The 19674-nt window shown below is 44.4% G+C and overlaps 1 protein-coding gene across 2 annotated transcripts in view; it reads right to left on the bottom strand.

The window, feature by feature from the left end:
* Nucleotides 1–19674, bottom strand: part of kcnip3a (Kv channel interacting protein 3a, calsenilin) — a 74015-nt gene that overhangs the window by 18841 nt on the left and 35500 nt on the right. Inside the window, exon 1 of one of the 2 annotated variants that reach the window (XM_076270488.1) lies at nt 4148–4250. The exons of the other annotated variant lie outside the window; for it this stretch is intronic. Within the exon in view, the coding sequence (XP_076126603.1) occupies nt 4148–4250 (103 nt within the window). Of the gene's footprint in view, nt 1–4147; nt 4251–19674 lie in introns of those variants that run through there. 2 annotated transcript variants of the gene reach the window in all.

Raw genomic sequence — 19674 nt, 5'->3', positions numbered from 1 at the left:
AAAAAAAAATTGTTGGATCTGCTTGTCTTTCCCGCATCAATTACTTATCGAGAAACCATAAAGAATGGAACAGCTTTAAAAAAAAACTAAATAAGTAGAATACAGACTTTTTCAGAAAGTTCAAAATAAGTAGTTCCCTATGTCCTGATCCACGACATCAGGCCGACGGTCCAAATTTGCGAGCTGTAATAATCCATGGAAGTGATGTGGCCAGACAAGCTCTGGACAAGCACTCGTGTTCTCTGCCAATCCTATCCCTCTCCCTCTCTCTCTCTCCCTCTCTTTCTCTCTCTCCTTCTCCTTGTTTTAAATCATCTCTTTAACCTCTCCCTGCCTCCTGAGTGGCTCTGGGAGAGGAAATGAAATGATGCCACCTCGTCATCTCTCTCCCCTGGAATCAAATCACAATCAGAATCAGATCTGCCCTAATTAGCATGGCTCTCATTCCAGCACACTGCCATGTGGAGACGGAGACATAATGGCATGTTATTGAATTTGGATAATGCAAACTAGCGTGCTAATTATGTGCATGTTGTTCGTTTTATAGACGCAGTCTGGGCTGAACACGCTAATCTAGAGTATTTACTAAAGACAGAAAGGACAGTACTGTTGGCATTGATGCTGCCAGCATGCTAACTCGCTAACACACAAACACACACACACACACACACACACACACACACACATACAGAGAGAATTCTGCTGTACTGGTCAGTGAGAAAATAGGCCCCACAGAGAGAGAAACTGACCAAAGGCAAATGGAAAACCCAGACCACAACTGCACACACACACACACACACACACACACAGATACACACACACACACACACACAGAAATACTTACACACACACACAGACAGACACTGATACATGGGCGCACACACACACACACACACACACAAACACGCATGCGCACAAGCAGACAGAGACACACAGGGGCGTGCGCGCGTGCACACACACACACACACACACAGGTGCCCTACATCCGGCCTCCCTAGCCTTCTGAACCAGTTTTTCTGCTAATTTTTCACTTCATTACAGAAGGAGCCTGAAGAGATTAATCTATGAGAGCTCAAGGGACCCCACAGTCATTGTTAACACTGATTAGATCACACACACACACACACACACACACACACACACACACACACGTCACCTGGTGACAAAAGTGCCAATTGATGCGATGATAAAAACAGCAACCTCTGGCGTGTGGCTTTGAAACAGATCAATTGAGTTGATTGATTGGCCTTGGTCTGGTTCAGATCTGCTGGGCCTATAACTTCCAAAAGGCTCTCTTGAACATCACGTCATGACTGATCTATGAGAAAAGACCAATGTGTGTATGTACAGTATGTGAGTTGCTCAGACAGTAGTGGGCACAGCACAGCACATCTGATCACTGACTGAATCTCTGGTTTCTTATTGCCCTCTGGTGGCCACCTGTGGCACTACCTCTTCCCCACCACAAGTCTTGCAGGGCCACTCTGCGCTGATGTGGCCCTCTAGGGATCTTCTCAAGACTGAGGCTTAAGTGGTGAAAATTGTGGGTCATCCGCTGATTTGCTGTCCAAAAGTCTACAGACAACTACAAGTATGATTGTGTGTGTGTGTGTGTGTATGTGTGTGTGTGTGTGTGTGTGTGTGTGAGTGTGTGTGTGTGAGTGTGTGTGTGTTGTTTTATGAGCATTAATGATCTGTCAGTGATAACCTTAGCCACTGCACCCTCTCTCTCACACCCTCAACACACTCTGATGCCAAATACATTACATACATTAGTCTATTCAAAACACACACTCACAACTCACACACATAAACTGACAAAAGTGTGAGAGACATAGCCAGAGAGAGGGAGAGACTAAGAATAGTGCAGAAATCAATTACTCCATTACATGTTTGCGCTATTTCAGGAAGCTATGGCCTATGATGAACAGCGCTATTGATTGGTAAATTACTCCATTTGAACTGAGACAAGATCATAACTACAAGTCTGTTGTCCAAGACACCTGAAGACAACTTGCAAACTTGTTTGACGTGAGGAGAGAAGATTATATGATAATGAGTCAATAACACTCAGCTCACCACAACCCTGGATCCTGTCCCAAGCATTCACACACACACACACACACACACACACACCATTTCAACACTGACTACTGCAAAAGAGAGAGAGAGAGAGACAAACCAAAAGGATAGTGTGTGTATGTTTGGGTATGTGTGTGCATGGGTGTGTATGTGCCTGCGTACGTGTGTGTGTGTGCGCAAGTAACAGCTGATGTTTGGGTGGGGTTTGATGCATGGACAGTGTCCTTCAAGCCCTGTGCACAGATGACAGAAGGACCCCATATTTAGGCGGTAGTAAAGAAAGCCTGCTCGATAAGCGCTGCATTATTAATGAGAGGTAATGCTAGACTGGCAGGGGGCCTCTGCCTCGGCAGTCTGAGGAGGTGGCGGAGGAGGAGGAGGAGGAGGTGGCGGAGGAGGAGGAGGTGGTGGCGGAGGAGGAGGAGGAGGAGGAGGAGGAGGAGGAGGGGCGATGCTGAAGAGAAGCAAGAGAAACAAATCAACAGATAACACTCCCTCCATTTTTAGCGCAACCAGAGCCCTAAACCAGAGACTTTCTAATGAGGAGACACAGCACTGAAAAAATCCTTCATAGAAATGCATGGGGTTAGTTTGTAACTTGTAGTTGTCTACACACATCACACCCCTTCCGCGGCAAATAGTTGCCATGTGAATACATTGAGCCAATAACATGGTGTGTGATCTCGCCGCTGGAGCAAGAATGGTGTCGTGAAGCCTTGCGCACACGCATTTCTGCCGAAATAGATGCCCGATAAGTGCCCAAAAAGCGTTGCAATATGGCCGCCGAGTGGAGGGACTTGCCTAAAAGGACTTTGCTTAAACACACTCAGGACAACCAATTACCCTCCTTCTTTAAAGCTCATGAGTAGTGGAGTCCTCCCACTATGGCAGGTGTCGGCAAACTTTTCTCTTAAAAAGGCAATTTTTTTTACCAGAAATAATAATAAAAAAAATTATGGGGCTGCAAAGATATCGGAACCATTTAAAAGAAATCAGTTTAAACATCTCTATCTGTATTAGCCTCAGGAATAGTACTCGGCATGCATTTATGCTGCATTGTAGAGTATAATATTTTCACTTAACTGTTAATATGTTGGGACAGCTTGAAGCTTAACAACTATATGAAATTGTTAGAAATATTTGATAACTTCCATTTTTAGAGAAAGCCAGGGAGCCAGTAGACAGGAGCTAAATGGCCGCAGGTTGCCCCCGGGCCACAGGTTGCCTACCCCTGCACTACGGAGACACACAGCGAGCCCACACAGCGCTAAAGGGATGCAGGTTGCCTATCCCTGCACTACGGAGACACACAGCGCTAAAGGGACGCAGGTTGCCTATCCCTGCACTACGGAGACACACAGCGCTAAAGAGACGCAGGTTGCCTCTGTCACTGCCCTGTCTTTGCACACATTATTCCCAGCGCAGAATCAGAAGGAAAGCGTAGGGTTTTACGAGTCTGGTATTGAGCAGTTTGGTGAGAGTTCTGAGTCTTTGCTAACAGGAAGTCAAGGTTGTCAACAGGAAGTCAAGGCTGTTAACAGGAAGTCAAGGCTGTGATGTTTTCAAGCACACACACACACACACACACACACACACACACACACACACACACACACACCAATTCACCATGTGTAGAATGTATAGATTTACAAATATCCCTTACTGTAATTTCCAGACTATTAACCAAGGTTTATACATTTGGGCTATACATGGGAATACCTTTCTTTTCTTCATTCTTCTCTATGATACGATCTAATTCTAATACATTGGGCTATAATTGGGCACTGCGATTGATGCATGTTTTTTTGTTTTTTTTTCATTTACACGAAACACTGTTCGGCGGTTTGTACACAATGCGGCTGATACACAGGAAATGGCTGTATATATAAACCACAGCAAGTCATGAAGCATTGTTAGCATTTTTCTACAGATGCCATGTACACAACAAGGAGAAAAGCTCCCCTTATCACCGCGGCGACAAATCACAGGTGCTAAGACATGATTGGACATTTGTCATTTGGAGGTGGAGTTTAAAAAAGGAGTTTCCTGAGTGTCCCGTACTTACCGTCCATTGACATGGGCTCCAGAATCCCGAACTGTTTGAGCACGGCCATGAACAGGATGACCACGACCCCGATGGCAAACAGCTCCATCCCCTGGATACTCATGGCTTGGCCGGGGGCAGGGGGGGTTTCCCAGGGGGTACCCAAAGAGAAGGCACTACAGAGCGGGGAGCAGAGGGTGGCAGGGGCCTGGACCACTACCCGGAGTGGCCAGTCTTGTTGGCATTAGTGTGATGCTAACCCTGTTAGCACGCTCACACAGTCACAAGTCAAAGTCATGGCAGGCTGAGTGATCTCTGATCTGGAGAGGCTTGTAAATCAGGTTTGAAAAGATGCTCCAAGGTGAACAGATGACAACAGAAATGCGCAAGTCTGATTTCATGATTCCCAATCTCCCTTGTTAGCACAGGAAAAACAGGAAGAAAAGATGGGGACCAATCTGCGAATATATAACATCCGAGCACATCAGTGTCCACGGTAAATACTGACAGATGATAGTCAGACTGCAATGGGCTCACCCCAAAGGTCCAATCTTCAACAGGACTCTGAGAAACTACAGCTTGTTGATGCAGTTATTCTTTCTGGAAGGAGCAGGCTGTATCGACGCAGTGATATCAGATATGCATAACTCTGGTTCAAAGAAAACTGACTTGCAAATAGATCTCTTTTTACTTTCTTCAATCTATGAAGGCAGACCTCAGACAACAGACTTCTTGGCTACTTCAGATAAAAGGATACAGTTTCCAAACACAGGCAGAGTCCTGACCAACATGTCAAACCTTCATTAAGGGAGTCATTCCACTACTCGCACAGCATCAGTAAACAAATTCCAGCATTAATAAACATGTAATGCTGCCTGTGTGTAGACCCAGACAATGGTGAAATGGGTTTGTTTCTGACTCCCATCTGTGTGAGTGTGTGTGTGTGTGAGAGAGAGAGAGAGCCCATGCCCTGCCGGTAAACCACTGACACACTTGACTGACAGATGACTGGTTTAACTGACACCTAAAGTAAATGTTTTTGACATAGCCTCCCAGTCAATTATGGGCCTGCACCAACCTCAAGCCGTTTAGAGGAGTAACAGACGTCCAGTGGAGAGAGATCTGAGAGAGTCGAAGCTCAGGGCTCTGCGGTCCTCCGTGACCTTACGACTGTCCAGGGGCATCCCAGACAACCACATATACTGTATGTCGCGCCGCTGAATCCCCCCCCCAATCCACACGCCAACAACGACGACCACAGCCGCCAATCAATCAGCACTGACAAGCCCCGTGGAATAAATAGCATTCTGCCTGATCAACGCCATCGGAGCCAAGAGACACGTCATCCACTGAAGCGCAGCAGGAAGAAGGAAATAAAACACACTCGTTCATCAGTGAAAACGAGACGCGGTTGTCTTCATGCCGTTGTTGTTATTGTTATTATTATTGTTGTCTTCTTTTCTCTGTGTTACTTCTTTTCCGCCACCCACGCCTCCTCTCTAGTCATTTGTGTGCGTGTGTGTGTATGCTTGCTTGTGTTTGTGTGTGTGTGTGGGTGTGTGTGTGTGTGTGTGTGTGAAAATGAAATCCTCCTTCTTCATCCAGATGCGCTAACAGGGTGGGTCTCCGTCTTTAGAGAGTCTCAGTCCCGGGGTCCTGTGGTGTCAGAAAGGGTTTCCTCTGGTCAAAGTGAGGTCCTGTGGTGTCAGAAAGGGTTTCCTCTGGTCAAAGTGGGGTCCTGTGAGAAAATGAGAACCGGTGTCCACTTCTGCTGCCCTCCACCACCGCTAATGGACCATACATGTTTTTTACTCCTCCTTCTTCTCTCTCTCTCTCTCTCTCTCTCACTCTCTTCTCTCTCTTTTTCCCAGTGTCAGCACCAAGAGCTTCTATGTCCTCTCTATCTTCTTTCCTTCCTCGGTTCCCTTTCTCTTTCTCTCTCTCTATTCCCTTCCTCTCTCTCTCTCTCCCTCCCTTTCTTGTTTGCTCCACTCCTTGTGGCTGTTGTCCCGTAAGAAAGCGTGACAGGCAGACTGTCTCGTCCGAGTCTGAGGGTGCCGTCGTCCACTCTATCTGCCCTGCTAACATTCTGTTGCCTATCACTCTTTCCACTGTGCCACCTACCCCTCTCATTCCTCTCTCACCCTCTCTCAGATTTGTTTCCTTTGTTCCCCCTCTTCTCATCCTCTTTTCTATCTCTCTTTCTCTCCCTCTTTTTCTCTCTTTCCCTCTATCTCTCTCTCCCCCTCTCTTTCTTTCCCTTTCTCTCTTTTCATAAGAGGAGAGCAGTAGCAGTTTAAAAATCAGGGGAGAGAGGAAAGGAGAGGGAGCATAACAGGCAAACAGAAAGAGAGAGAGAGAGAGAGAAAGAAAACCCATACTGTCAGAAAACACAGAAAGTCATCGAAGGTTAGACTGTGGGAAAGAGAATGAGAGAGGGAGAGAGAGAGGGAGAGAGAGAAAGAGAGGGAGAGAGAGGGAGAAGAGATATGGGGGGATTGAATGTCAGAGATGCCCGACCACCCAGCTCTCCTCCACTCCTCTTTTCCCTCCTCGCCGACCTCTAGCCACACTTCTCTCTTTCTCTCTCTCTCTCTTTCTCTCTGCTTCCCTCATTCTCCTCGCCGACCTCTAGCCACACTTCTCTCTTTCTCTCTCTCTTTCTCTCTCTCTCTCTCTTTCTCTCTGCTTCCCTCCTTCTCCTCACCAATCTCTAGCCACACTTCTCTCTCTCTCTCTCTCTGCTTCCCTCTCTTCTTCTTGTCTTCTCTCATTGTGTGAGCGCATAAGAAGAGCAGACTCATTCTGAGGATACACTGATCTATAATAGTGAGAACGCCGTCTCTGTCATTGCATCTGGGTGTAACTTCACTTTGACTTGCAGTCGTATTGGCACTCTGAATGCGCCTTAGCTCCTGTTTGAGCTCAGTGTTGTCCATTATGCTTTACAAACCACAGCCTAAGTCCGTTAATAATTTGCTAAGACAGTGGGGTGTGTGTGTGTGTGTGTTTGTTTGCTTGTTTGTTTATAGTGCGTTTGACATCCATTAGTCTGTTATAAAAGCTCACTCTAGAACAGTCCCAAGGAAGCGTTAACACTCGTCAAACTCACCAGACGGTTGAATGAAGAATTAAAGGGAGAAGGCTGTTTAAACACTCATCCTTCCCTTCATCTGATCATCCATCCATCCATCCATTCATCCATCCATCCATCCATCCATCCATCCATTCATCCATCCACCCATCCATTCATCCATCCATCCATCCATCTACCCATCCATCCCTTTATTCATCCATCCATCCACTTATTCATTCATTCATTCATTCACTTGTTATTTTACTGCAGCAGATTAGAACTGAGTAGGGCTATGAAGAAGGAGAAGAGGAAGCAGTGAGAGAGAAGAGAAAATGGAGCGATAGATGACAGTAGAGGAGGACAAGAAAGAGGGGAATAAGAAAAAAGACAGGATAGGAGAAGAAAGCTGAGCAGCAAGGGACAGTAAACAATAGGAGGAGAGGAGAGAGGGAAGGAGTTCAGAAGAGGAGAGAGGAGAGGAGAGGAGAGAGGAGTTCAGGAGAGGAGAGAAGAGGGGAGGAGAGGAGAGAGGAGAGGAGTTCAGGAGAGGAGAGGAGTTTAGGAGAGAAGAGGAGTTTAGAAGAGGAGAAAAGAGGAGTTCAGGAGAGGAGAGGAGTTTAGGAGAGAAGAGGAGTTTAGGAGAGGAGAGGAGTTCAGGAGAGGAGAGAGGAGAGGAGAGGAGAGAGGAGGGGAGGAGAGGAGTTCAGAAGAGGAGAGGAGTTCAGGAGAGGAGAGAGGAGGGGAGAGGAGAGGAGTTCAGAAGAGGAGAGAAGAGTTCAGGAGAGGAGAGAGGAGTTCAGGAGGGGAGAGGAGAGGGGAGAGGAGTTCAGGAGAGGAGAGGAGAGGAGTTCAGGAGAGGAGAGAGGAGTTCAGGAGAGGAGAGGAGTTCAGGAGAGGAGAGGAGTTCAGAAGAGGAGAGGAGTTCAGGAGAGGAGAGAGGAGTTCAGGAGAGGAGAGGAGTTCAGGAGAGGAGAGGAGTTCAGGAGAGGAGAGGAGAGGGCGTTGGCTGTAAGTGCCATTATTCGATGGCTGATGCTAATCAATAAGTACATCAGGGCCATTTAAGGCCAATGAAAGCTGGATAAAACAAAAGAGAAAGTGTGTGCCAACATCCAGACTATCAGCTCCCTCTTGATCCTTCTCCGTGTGTGTGTGTGTTGACTTGTCTGTCTCTCGATCCTTCTGTGTGTGTGTGTTGACTTGTCTGTCTCTCAATCCTTCTCTGTGTGTGTGTGTGTGTGTGTGTGTGTGTGTGTAGACTTGTCTGTCTCAATCCTTCTCTCTGTGTGTGTGTAGACTTGTCTGTCTCTCGATCCTCTTCTCCGTGTGTGAGTTGACTCTCATTATAAGTGTGTGTGTGTGTGCACATTATAGGGGTCCCCTCATCACGTCACAAGCTATAATGGAGGGATGAGAAGAGAGCAGAGAAGTGTAGGAAAGAATGGTTGCTCCTCTCTCTCTCTATGTGTGTGTGTGTGTGTCTGTGTGTGTGTGTGTGTGTATGTGTATGTGTATGTGTATGTGTATGTGTATGTGTATGTGTATGTGTATGTGTATGCGTATGCGTATGTGTATGTGTATGTGTATGTGTATGTGTGTGTATGTGTGTGTGTGTGTGTGTGTGTGTGTGTGTAATAGCTTTTGCCTAGCCAGTGAAGTGCAGAGGATATGAGGGCTGATGAGTTTGCACTTGCTAATGCACCCAGTTATAGTATAGACAAAGAGGAGACGGGCTAATCAATAAACACATGATTCTCTCTCCCTCTTTCTCTCCCCCTCTCTCTCCCTCTCTGTCTTTCTCTCTAAATTTCACATAAAACTTTGGATTTTGGTGCAAAAAGGTAGTTTGGAACAAGCTGAATGAATTCAGACCTGAGAGATCAGGTTTGAAAGGGTACAAGTTGTCAGTGCAAGTTGTTTTTAATGCCAACACCTGAAACTTCACACTACACACACACACACACACACACACACACACACACATACACGCACACACACCTACATACTACACACAGACAGACACACACATACAGTACACACCTACACACCTACTCACACACACAAACATAAAACAAACACAAAACACACACATACACACACACACCACACACATACACGCATACACATACACACCTACACACATACAAACACACACACACACACACACACACACATACATATACACACCTACACACATACAGTACAAACACACACACACACACACACACATACTGGCATGACAGAACAGAGGCGTCTCATACACTGTGGTTTGGGGTGTCCTCTGAGTGGGTGAGAGGGCATGTGCTGTAATGACAAATGTCACACACACACACACACATACACACGCACACACTCTCTCTCTCTCTCACACACACACACAGATTGTAATGATTTATCACTCAGCTCTCCACAGCTCGTGATCAGGAACCTTTTAGCCCCGAGACCAGACAAGAGGAGAGGAGAGGAGAGGAGAGGAGCAGGTTCCAGTAAGGCCATTAAAATCCACTAACGCCTTTTCCACAAGATGGACGCAGTGCTGACACAACAGATACCACAACCTCACACTCTTTAGCCCAGAGCCACCCAACATCCTAAAACACACACTTCAACCCAATATCCTCACCTACACACAAGCACAACCCAACATATAAATACACACTTTATACAAGCTCAACATCACACTATTCAGCACACTATCATAAACTACACACTTTTTTCAAGTATAAACCGATATCATAAACTATATCGGAACGTCACATATTACCAACCATCCCGTATGTTCAACCTCTTACGTGTATGTGTCACTTAATATTCATTTCTATACAAACCAAGACGGCGAATTCCTAAAGAAACACAAGCACCCACACCATAGGTGTATCTAAATTAGCTATGTACCTAAAATTACATTTTACCATGACTCGAAGAGCTGTAAACCTTGTTGTAAGGCTGCGTGTACAAATCCGCTTGGAGCTCCAGTGGAATTTCTCGGGCTAACCGTTGATGTGCTGTGAGTAAGGTAGGGAATAGGTCCAGCACTAAACTCTGAGCGTGGTAAACAAAATATTATATTTCAGGCAGTAAATGCCCCGCTAAGGACCAAACTAGATTTTGTTCAAATCTACGCACCTATGGCTACTGAAAAATGTAAGGTTTATTTATCAGATGTTATTTTGAAGTATTAAAAAACATATTTGTTTTAGAATTTTTGAACGAAATGGTTGGTAATTAGCAGGTTTACGATACATGCTTCATACAAGCACAACCCAAAATCCAAACTACATGCATTATTCAAGCACAACCCAATATCCCAAGACTACACACTTTATTTACACTATACACTATATTTTACCATCTGAAACTATAGTGTAGCATGCATAGGTCCAAAAGTAAACATGTCACAGTTATACTACAGGAAACAGAATGCTGTCATTCTATTTCTGGATTCGGAATGTGTGTTAGTGGTCACTGCTGAGGATGACCTCATTGACCTGATGAGGTCAAAATAACCCACATGATTCAACACTTAATCACACACACAAGCACACAGACACAAGCACACAGACAGCACACACACACACACACACACACACACACACAGACAGCACACCAAACCATAAAGACAGTTCACTAAATTAATTAATCTGCAGTAATCCATCCCTCATCATATGGCCAAGCATGTGTGTGGCTCTCTGTGTGTGTGTGTGTGTTTGTTTGTGCATTTGTGTATCTGTATGTCTCCCTCTGTGAGTAAGTATGTGGTGTGTGTGTGTGTGTGTGTGTGTGTGTGTGTGTGTGTGTGTGTGTGTGTGAGTGAGTATGTGGTGTGTGTGTGTGTGTGTGTGTGTGTGTATGTGTGTGTGTGTGTGTGTGTGTGTGTGTGTGTGTGTGTGTGTGTGTGTGCATTTGTGTCTCTGTATGTCTCTGTCCTAACCACATCATTAACTCCAAGTCCATCAGTGTTGTAAGTCAGAGAGCTGCTACCATACAGCAGAAGGCTGACATGAGAGAGAGTGAGAAAGAAAAAGAGAGAGAGAGAAAGAGAGAGAGAGAGGGAGCGAGACAGAGAGAGAAAGGAATAGAGAGAGATAGCCTGTGTGTGTCCATGAATGTGAGTGATTTGAGTGTGTGTGTGAGTGAGGGCATTCTGAGTGTTAGAGGGTGAGTGATTTGATCCAGGAATAAATGGGATTTGAGTGTGTGTGTTTGAGTGAGTGGTTTTCTGAAGTTGATAGAGACTGTGCATGTATGTGAGCATGTGTGTGTGTGTGTGTGTGTGTGTGAGAGAGAGAGAGCGTGTAGTGTATTTCTGGCATACCTGACCGGTGGTATCGTGCGGTGGTGTGGCGACAGTCCGCCAGGAAACTTGGTCGTGAGAAACGTCGCCGCGCCTCAAAAGACAGAGTGGCGATAACACTACCCATGTCCCTCACTCAACACACACACACACACACACAAGTAAAACTAGAATGGAAACACACACACACACACACACACAGTCACAGCAACCGCACCTGTGTTGGGGGAATCAATCCAACTGCAGTTAACAACCAATGATAAATAAAGACACACACACATCCCATTCCATCAGATGCACTTAAACAACTATAGTAGTCAAACTATATATTAGCATATTACCAGTCACTTAATCAGAACAAACATTCCAGTCAACTATACCTGTCAAGCAGCAAGGATGAGCTCCAACAAGAACACCACTCACCCGTGTCAATCAAAATCCTTCAGTTCAAACTACTGCAGTTAATCCAACAGGAGCACTCCTACAGTTACCACTTAGTCAGTACAAACACACACACACACACACACACGCACTCACACAATTAACTAACTCCAACTGGCAATCCAGTCACAGCCACAGCCAATGAAGCGAAAATCACACAAACACACACAATCACACAAACACACGCGCACACACAAACACAAATATCCAACTCCAGCTGTCAGTCCAAAAACAGCCACAGTGATCCATCCAGTCACCTAAGTTAAGTGTGGTCAACCAACAGAAGCCCTGCCTGTGCGGCTGTCTGTCTGTAGAGTCGGTCAGCTACTGATGAGCCTGAGGGTGCGATATCACCAGGTCCCATGCAGAAGTATAGAGAAAACGAGGACAAGGATAGATCAGTCAAGTGTGTGTGTGTGTGTTTATGCGTACTATGCGTGTGTGTGTTTGTGTGTGTGTGTGTGTGTGTGTGTGTGTGTGTGTGTGTGTGTGTGTGTGTGTGTGTTTGTGCACGTGTGCCTAAAAGAAAGGCCATATTGCTTAGTCTCTTTGGTGCACAGCGAAATTCAAACAACACACCAAAGTATCTGTGACATCAAAAGACTTCACGGAAAACGTGACCTTTACCATGAAACGTGTACACCCCTCTTTCTCTCTGTCTCTCTGTCTCTCTTTTCCTCCCTCCCTCCCTCCCTCTCTCTTTTCCTAACTGCCTCTCTCTTTTACTCTCTCCCCAACCCATAAGCCTAAATCAATAACATTAATGCATTTACATGTTCTGATTGGTGAGAACAGCCCTACATTCCAGAAGTGAAAGACGTTAGTGCGCAGTTACAGGTGACTTCCTCTGAGGAATGCTGTCCTCCCATCAGCAGATGAGTAACTGTCAGATGAGAGACTGAGAAGACCTAATGTGGAGACACAAGCCCTTTTCAAACAGCTGGACCCAGCAGCAGTGGGGGCCCCCTGGTGTTCACAGATGGTACTGCAGGGAAGTAATGAATTGAAGCGTTCTTTCAGCACCAGACATCCCACAGCAGGCTCTGTACCTTTCATTATACACAAGCTTTGGGCAGCCAGTTTTCTCAGGGAAAGACAACACACAGAGAAAGGCTTTACCAGATGACATAAAGAGCTGTGCTTCTATTAGTAGCTTTAAATCTGAACTTATAAAAGTCAGTTAAACACCACTCAACTCTGCAACCACTGACCTAAATAGTTTGCTTGTCCTTACTTTTATTTCTCAATCATTATTTATTTCTCATGGTGCTGCTGACAATGTGTGTGTGTGTGTGTGTGTGTGTGTGTGTGTCTGTGTGTCTGTGTGTCTGTGTGTGTGTGTGTGCGTGTGTGTGTGTGTGCGTGTGTGTGTGTGTGCATGCGTGTGTGTGCATGTGTGATATATTGCTGTTTGCAATTTGTCTGTCTGCTGTTTCACGAACGTTGTCTGTTGTCTCTACTGGATGTCTAACTGTGCCCTGCCAGAGGACTAGCTATGTCGATTAACCTAAGGCTATAACTCTGGTACAATGAATCAAAAATATAACATTTATGTTTAAAATTGTTCATGGTCCCTAACAAATAAAATGAGCAAATACAAATCTCAATACCAACCCAACCCCATCCTGGCATGCACCTGAACCTGCCACTGACCATCAGAGTTTTAATCAGAAATAGGTTTATTACCATAATTCTTAAACACATCCACATTACAACAGCACCTACTGTACCACTCCTTCTGGGAAGTGTACAATATGTCTGATAACGTGATTGGTCAGGGGAGTTCATTGCTGGAGGGAGAGAGGAGTGAAACAAAGAGGTCTATATGAGGAAGTCAAGGACAGGACTGATCTGACCAGAGAACCATATCCAGGGATGTAGTGGTAAAATAAGAGGTGGGTGAACTATGAATTCTGCGATCTCGGTGAGGTGGACTGCGCCATGCAGTATCGGATTTCTAAGAAAGGCATTCAGAACATGTTTGATGATGGTGGAGGTTATTGTACAATGTTTATAACAATACCAGTGGTATTAAATGGTTCCTAGAGTGTTGATGAGTGTACATATTGGGAATATAGGATAATATTGGATAATACAGTGTGGTTTTTGAATGTTAAAAGTGAATAAACTCTTTTGAGAGGTGGATAAACTCTAATAAGTGGTGGGTAAACTCTATTTCTGAAATGTCAGAGGTGGATAAACTGTCTTACTTGCGTTTAGCCTCCACTACATCCCTGACGATACCTCAATATCAGCACACTGTTTAAACGTGAACAGAATGTTTTCCTTGCTACAGCGGCTCACATGAATTATTTCCCACTCTAAAAGCAGAGATTCAGTACTTACAGCTATCACTAGATTCCCAGCTGTTAGGATAGTGTTGGTTTAATTGTCATGAAGTACAGGTACAGGTAACCACCGCTTCATTTAAACACTAGGGGGAGCCACAGTTCAACACTTCACACATCATACAATAAAACCTAAGCTTGCTGAGGTGTAACATAAGCCTGATGTAACATAAGTAGAATCATCATGTAACTGAAACTATTAAAGACAAAACACTGTTAAACGCTGACTTTACATTTACACGTGACATAAATATCCTATTTCACACTATCAGCACAAATTGAGTAACAAGAACTTCAACTGACTGTAGGCTAATTCACTGTAATATGTCATAGCTACGTCATCTCAGTGGCAAGTTTAAAAAAGGAAATTGGGTAGGGAAATAAGTTTAACTTTTATTCCTAAAAGAGACTGAAACTTAAGACATCATCATTGAAACGTTCTCCGTGCACAGCCTAAGCCTATGTTATCAGTGCGAGTGTTCTCTCTGCTCCTGGGTTTAAAATAAACCTTTAGTACTCCTGCAGGTCACTGAGGGATTCGTCAAATCTCTCAGTCAGACTCTCTCTCTCTTAGTCACTCTCTCTCTGTCAGTCTCTCTCTCTCTCTCTCAGTCACTCTCTCATCTCTGACATGCTCCTCTCCCCTCCAGACGACCTCTTGACATGATAATCACTCACGCATTTCACTGCAATATCATTCAAGGCTTGAATATTTATATTTAAAAGACAGAAGTGTTTCATTCTTTTCTCATATCATGAAGATCTATCAGAGCACTCCCACGCCATCCAACCTTAGTCTTATTACCCTGTGGGATGGAGATGATTTATTTGGCTCTACATCTCCCCTTTCCTCCTCTCTGAATGTCAGAAGGGGTTATTTTAGGGTAGTAGTGGCTTTGGATAAAGGCATGGCAGGTTATTGCAGGGGAGGGGCAACTTGGGCTTATTCAGATATAAATTAGTGTGTGTGTGTGTGTGTGTTTGTGTGTGTGTGTGTGTGTGTGTATGTGTGTGTGTGTGTGTGTGTGTGTATGTGTGTGTGTGTGTGTGTGTGTGTGTGTGTGTGTGTGTGTGTGTGTGTGTGTGTGTGTGTGTGTGTGTGTGTGTGTGTGTGTGCTATCATGTAGGGTGTGATATGATAGGGGTCAGTAAGACTGGGGTGTTTTATTAACACTATTAACCAGTCCCTCTCTGCTTGACTCTGTTCTGTGTGTTCATTAGCTGTCCACAGGAAGTCTAAGGTGGGGATCACACTGACCAGCGGCAAGCGGCAGGTTTCCTATTGTTCTCTATGGTTCGGCAGCGGATGGTTGCCTATGGTTGCAGCGCGAGCGTTGAACAAGCTGAGCGTTGAACTTGGTTCAACTTTCAATGCGCAACGCGAGCGTATTCAATTGTCAGTTTGGGCAAACCGTTTGTGTTACTTAGGAACGAGATAGAACTTATTATGGTCTGAGCGTCGTGTTACACTTACTGCTACCACTTCGTTATTTCAAGTCTGATCCCCGCCTAATACAATGGATGTTCTAGAACTTTAATACAATGGAAGTTCTAGAACTTTAATAAAATGGAAGCTCTGTAAATTCCCTGATCTGCGTCACTTTCACTGTTTCAGTGGGGCAAACACACACACACACACACACACACACACACACACACACACACACACACACATACACACACACATGCAAACACACACACACACACGATGCGATGCAGACCCTGGGTAGTCTTCATCAAAGACGCTCCATTAGAGTGCAACACTACACTACACGATATGGCCCCAGAGGAGATTCACTGAAGCTGCAGCCACATTCATCTTCCTGTTTCAGCACAACATAAATGTACACACACACACACACACACACACATTCCCCTCCATGGCAGTGTTTAAGAGAGTGACAGAATTGGAGCATAAGGAGGTGCTGGAGAAAGTGGATAGATACAGGAGGACAGGGACTGAGCTGGTCCTTCTCTATAACAGAATCCAGACATGCCCAAACAACGCACTGATGCAGGACTTAACACAGACGTGCCCAAACAACGCACTGATGCAGGACTTAACACAGACAACGCACTGATGCAGGACTTAACACAGACAACGCACTGATGCAGGACTTAACACAGGCATGCACAAATAACAATAGCCAGACACGCCCAAACAACGCACTGATGCAGGACTTAACATAGTCACACCTATACAGCTATGTAGCAAACAACGCACTTATACAATAGCCAGACACGCCCAAACAACACACTGATGCAGGACTTAACACAGACATGCCCAAACAACGCACTGATGCAGGACTTAACACAGACACGCCTATTAAGCCATATAGCAAACTAGAAATGCAATTCCGAGGAATTACACGAGGGGATGCAATCTGCTGGGGTGTTGGTGGGGCTGTTGAGCACTTCACCTTTGAGTCCATAAAAACACTCGTACCAAATTTGAAGCATGTACGTCAAGCCGTTCTGGAGATATAATGCTGAATGCATGAGACTTTTATTTTGACACACAGGAAACACTTTAACAGGATGTGTAGTTCAGGTAGAGCTAGATTGTATGCTTAGAAGCTGAGACAGTTGGATTTCTCACAGGTGACACCTGTGCCAGTGCTCTGATTAGCCTGGGAACTGCTCTGAGAACTACTTAACGAGCGCAGCTGGCTCTATTATGACATCACAGCCCCCATTCAAGTCTATGAGGGAAAAATACACTTTTAATTACAAATATCTCAAGAAGTATAAACTTCTCAAAAATGAAAAACGGATAGGACAGTAAAGCCTTGCAAGATGAATAGCTAAGTTAGCTAATACTAAGAATGATAACATGCTAACCATATGACTTAGCTAACTTAGCTATTCATTTTTAGCAGTTATGCTAACAATGCTAACTATGCTAACATGTTAACTATGCTAACCATGTTACTTAGCTAACTTAGCTAATCATTTTTAGCAGTTTTACTAAAAATGTTAACAATGCTAGCAATGATAACATGCTAACTATGCTAACCATGCTAACAAGCTACAGTGGGTAGGAGTTATAGTTGATGACAAGTAACAGTTACAAAGGCTGAACAGTTAAAAAGTTCAGTAGTTTAAAGGGTAAAATTGTTTAACAGTGAAATATTGTAGTGAGGACTTTTATTTTGAAACAGTTTTTGGCAGAGGAAGCAGTTGAACAGGGTGTGTAGTCTTAATAGAGCCAGTTTGTATGCTTAAAGCCTGAGACTGGCAGTTGATCCAGGTGGCCTGACCACCTGGCATAGGATTCTAATTGCTTAACGGCTCTATAGAGAGCCGAAGTCCCGCCCCTACCGTTTGCCTCCATGGGACCTATCTTTCAAAAATTTTGAACGCCAGTCTATGGCGAAAAATAAATTATTTTCTGGTCCCGGTTGACTTGTGCCTTGAATTACCCATATGATGTTTGTCAATTTTAAAGAAACATTTTCATGTAAAGACATTTGCAGTTTGTTTCGTAACTATTGAATTACAATATTGTGAAAGATCGTAATTCCAACGACTACAAACCCATAAGTCGCGCTAGTGATGTTAGCTCATTCACAGCCACACTAGATTGTACAAGCATACCAGCAACAGGTCTTAATTGGGCTTTCCTTGCCGATGAAAATACCATGAGTCAGAGGATTAAACACATCAGGTAAGTTGTATTCGTCCATACGTACATTAGATACTGTTAAGTGACATAGCAGGCAGCAAGATGCAACCGTTAACTAGCATAACAGCTAATCTTATCGTTTCATTACGTTGGTGACGTACATTGTTCGAGACGAGAGATGTAGTCCACTGAGCGGATTCGCACAAAACCAACATAACTTTTGATCGAACAACAGTACTTTCTTGACGTGAAAAATTATCTTTTAAATTCACACACATCATATGTGAAGTTCGTGGCACAATTCAAACTGGACCAAAAAATAATTGTTATCTCTCCATTAACTCCCGTTCATATTTTTTTGAAAGATAGGTCCCATGGACCGGAAGTAGAAGGGCGTGACTTTGGCTCTCTATTGTGATGTCATCAGCCCATGTTAAGTCTATGGGGACCTTTTGAACAGTTTTTAATTAATAGTTTAAAAAGTATAAAAGTTACAAAGTTAAAAAAAATACATTCCACAGATGTCCTAAGTAAGATCTACGTAACACAGTTTGAATGAAGTTTCTACGTTAAGCGGTTGAAGCTGCATCAATTGCGTTAGAAGAAGAAGAATAAGAAGCCTAGGAAGAACAGTACAGTGCATTTTCATGCACTGTAATAAGAAGTCTCCGGATTTCAATAGAGGGGATGCATCCCCTCTAACAACGCACTTATACATGTCTGAAGCAAAACACATTCTGAGGTAGATGAAGCCGATTCGGAGACTATAAGAACCCTTCTTAAAGTATATCTTTTGGACGTTTTGCAAAGAGTGACAGGAAGCAAATGGGAGAGAGAGATGGAGTGGGATTAGGAAATGACTGCAGGTCGGATTGGAACCTGAGTCCGTGTGACCACCTGTGGCCCAGAGGTGGTATGGACAGCGCAGCCACTTGTGCCTCAGCTAACCCTAATAGCCCTAATATACAGTAATAGCCCTAATATAATAGCCCTTCAGATGAGATGTCTAGCAAACACCAGCCAAGGGACAGTTACAGCACAGAGAGAGAGAGAGAGAGAGAGAGAGAGAGAGAGGGAGAGAGAGGGAGAGGGAGAAAGAGAGAAAGAGAGGGAGAGAGGAAGGGAGGGAGAAAGAGAGGGAGGGAGTGATATATATATATATATATATATATATATAGAGAGAGAGAGAGAGAGAGAGAGAGAGAGAGAGGAAGGGAGGGAGAGAGAGAGATTCTGAGATTTAAAGCCTTAATGACTTGGTTTCTTATATAGCAGACAAAACTATAAGTTCTTACTGTAATAACACCTCTAAACATCTTAAATGTTCATTGCATTCTTGTGCAAAATTATTTGAAACTTTGACAATGATGGCAGATTCTTTTGTGACCTATTTGAGAAACTAGGAAGACCCAGTAGGTTATGACAACACACACACACACACACACCACACATACACACACACACACACACATACACACACACAGCTGTGGTTTTTGTGTGTATGTTCACGCCAATGACTGTACAGTTTATAAAGTATATTGGTTCGCACAGACATGACTGAAGAGGATTCAGACACATGCACACATGTATACACACACACAGACACACACACACACACACACACACACACACACACACACACACACACACACACACACACACACACACACACACACACACACACACACACACACACAAACTGACCAGCCACTGCTCCTCACAGTTCTCCAGCAGAGCGGCGATGCTGGGATTGGGAGATGTGGG

This window comes from Alosa pseudoharengus, unplaced genomic scaffold (genome assembly GCF_046254945.1).
Source record: "Alosa pseudoharengus isolate Yale_2024_CS ecotype anadromous, Long Island Sound unplaced genomic scaffold, YU_APseudo_1.1 YU_APseudo_1.1_scf_6, whole genome shotgun sequence".
Lineage (NCBI taxonomy): Eukaryota > Metazoa > Chordata > Actinopteri > Clupeiformes > Clupeidae > Alosa > Alosa pseudoharengus.
The sequence above is the reverse complement of the archived record's forward strand: the minus strand, read 5'-3'. Positions and strand labels throughout refer to the sequence as shown.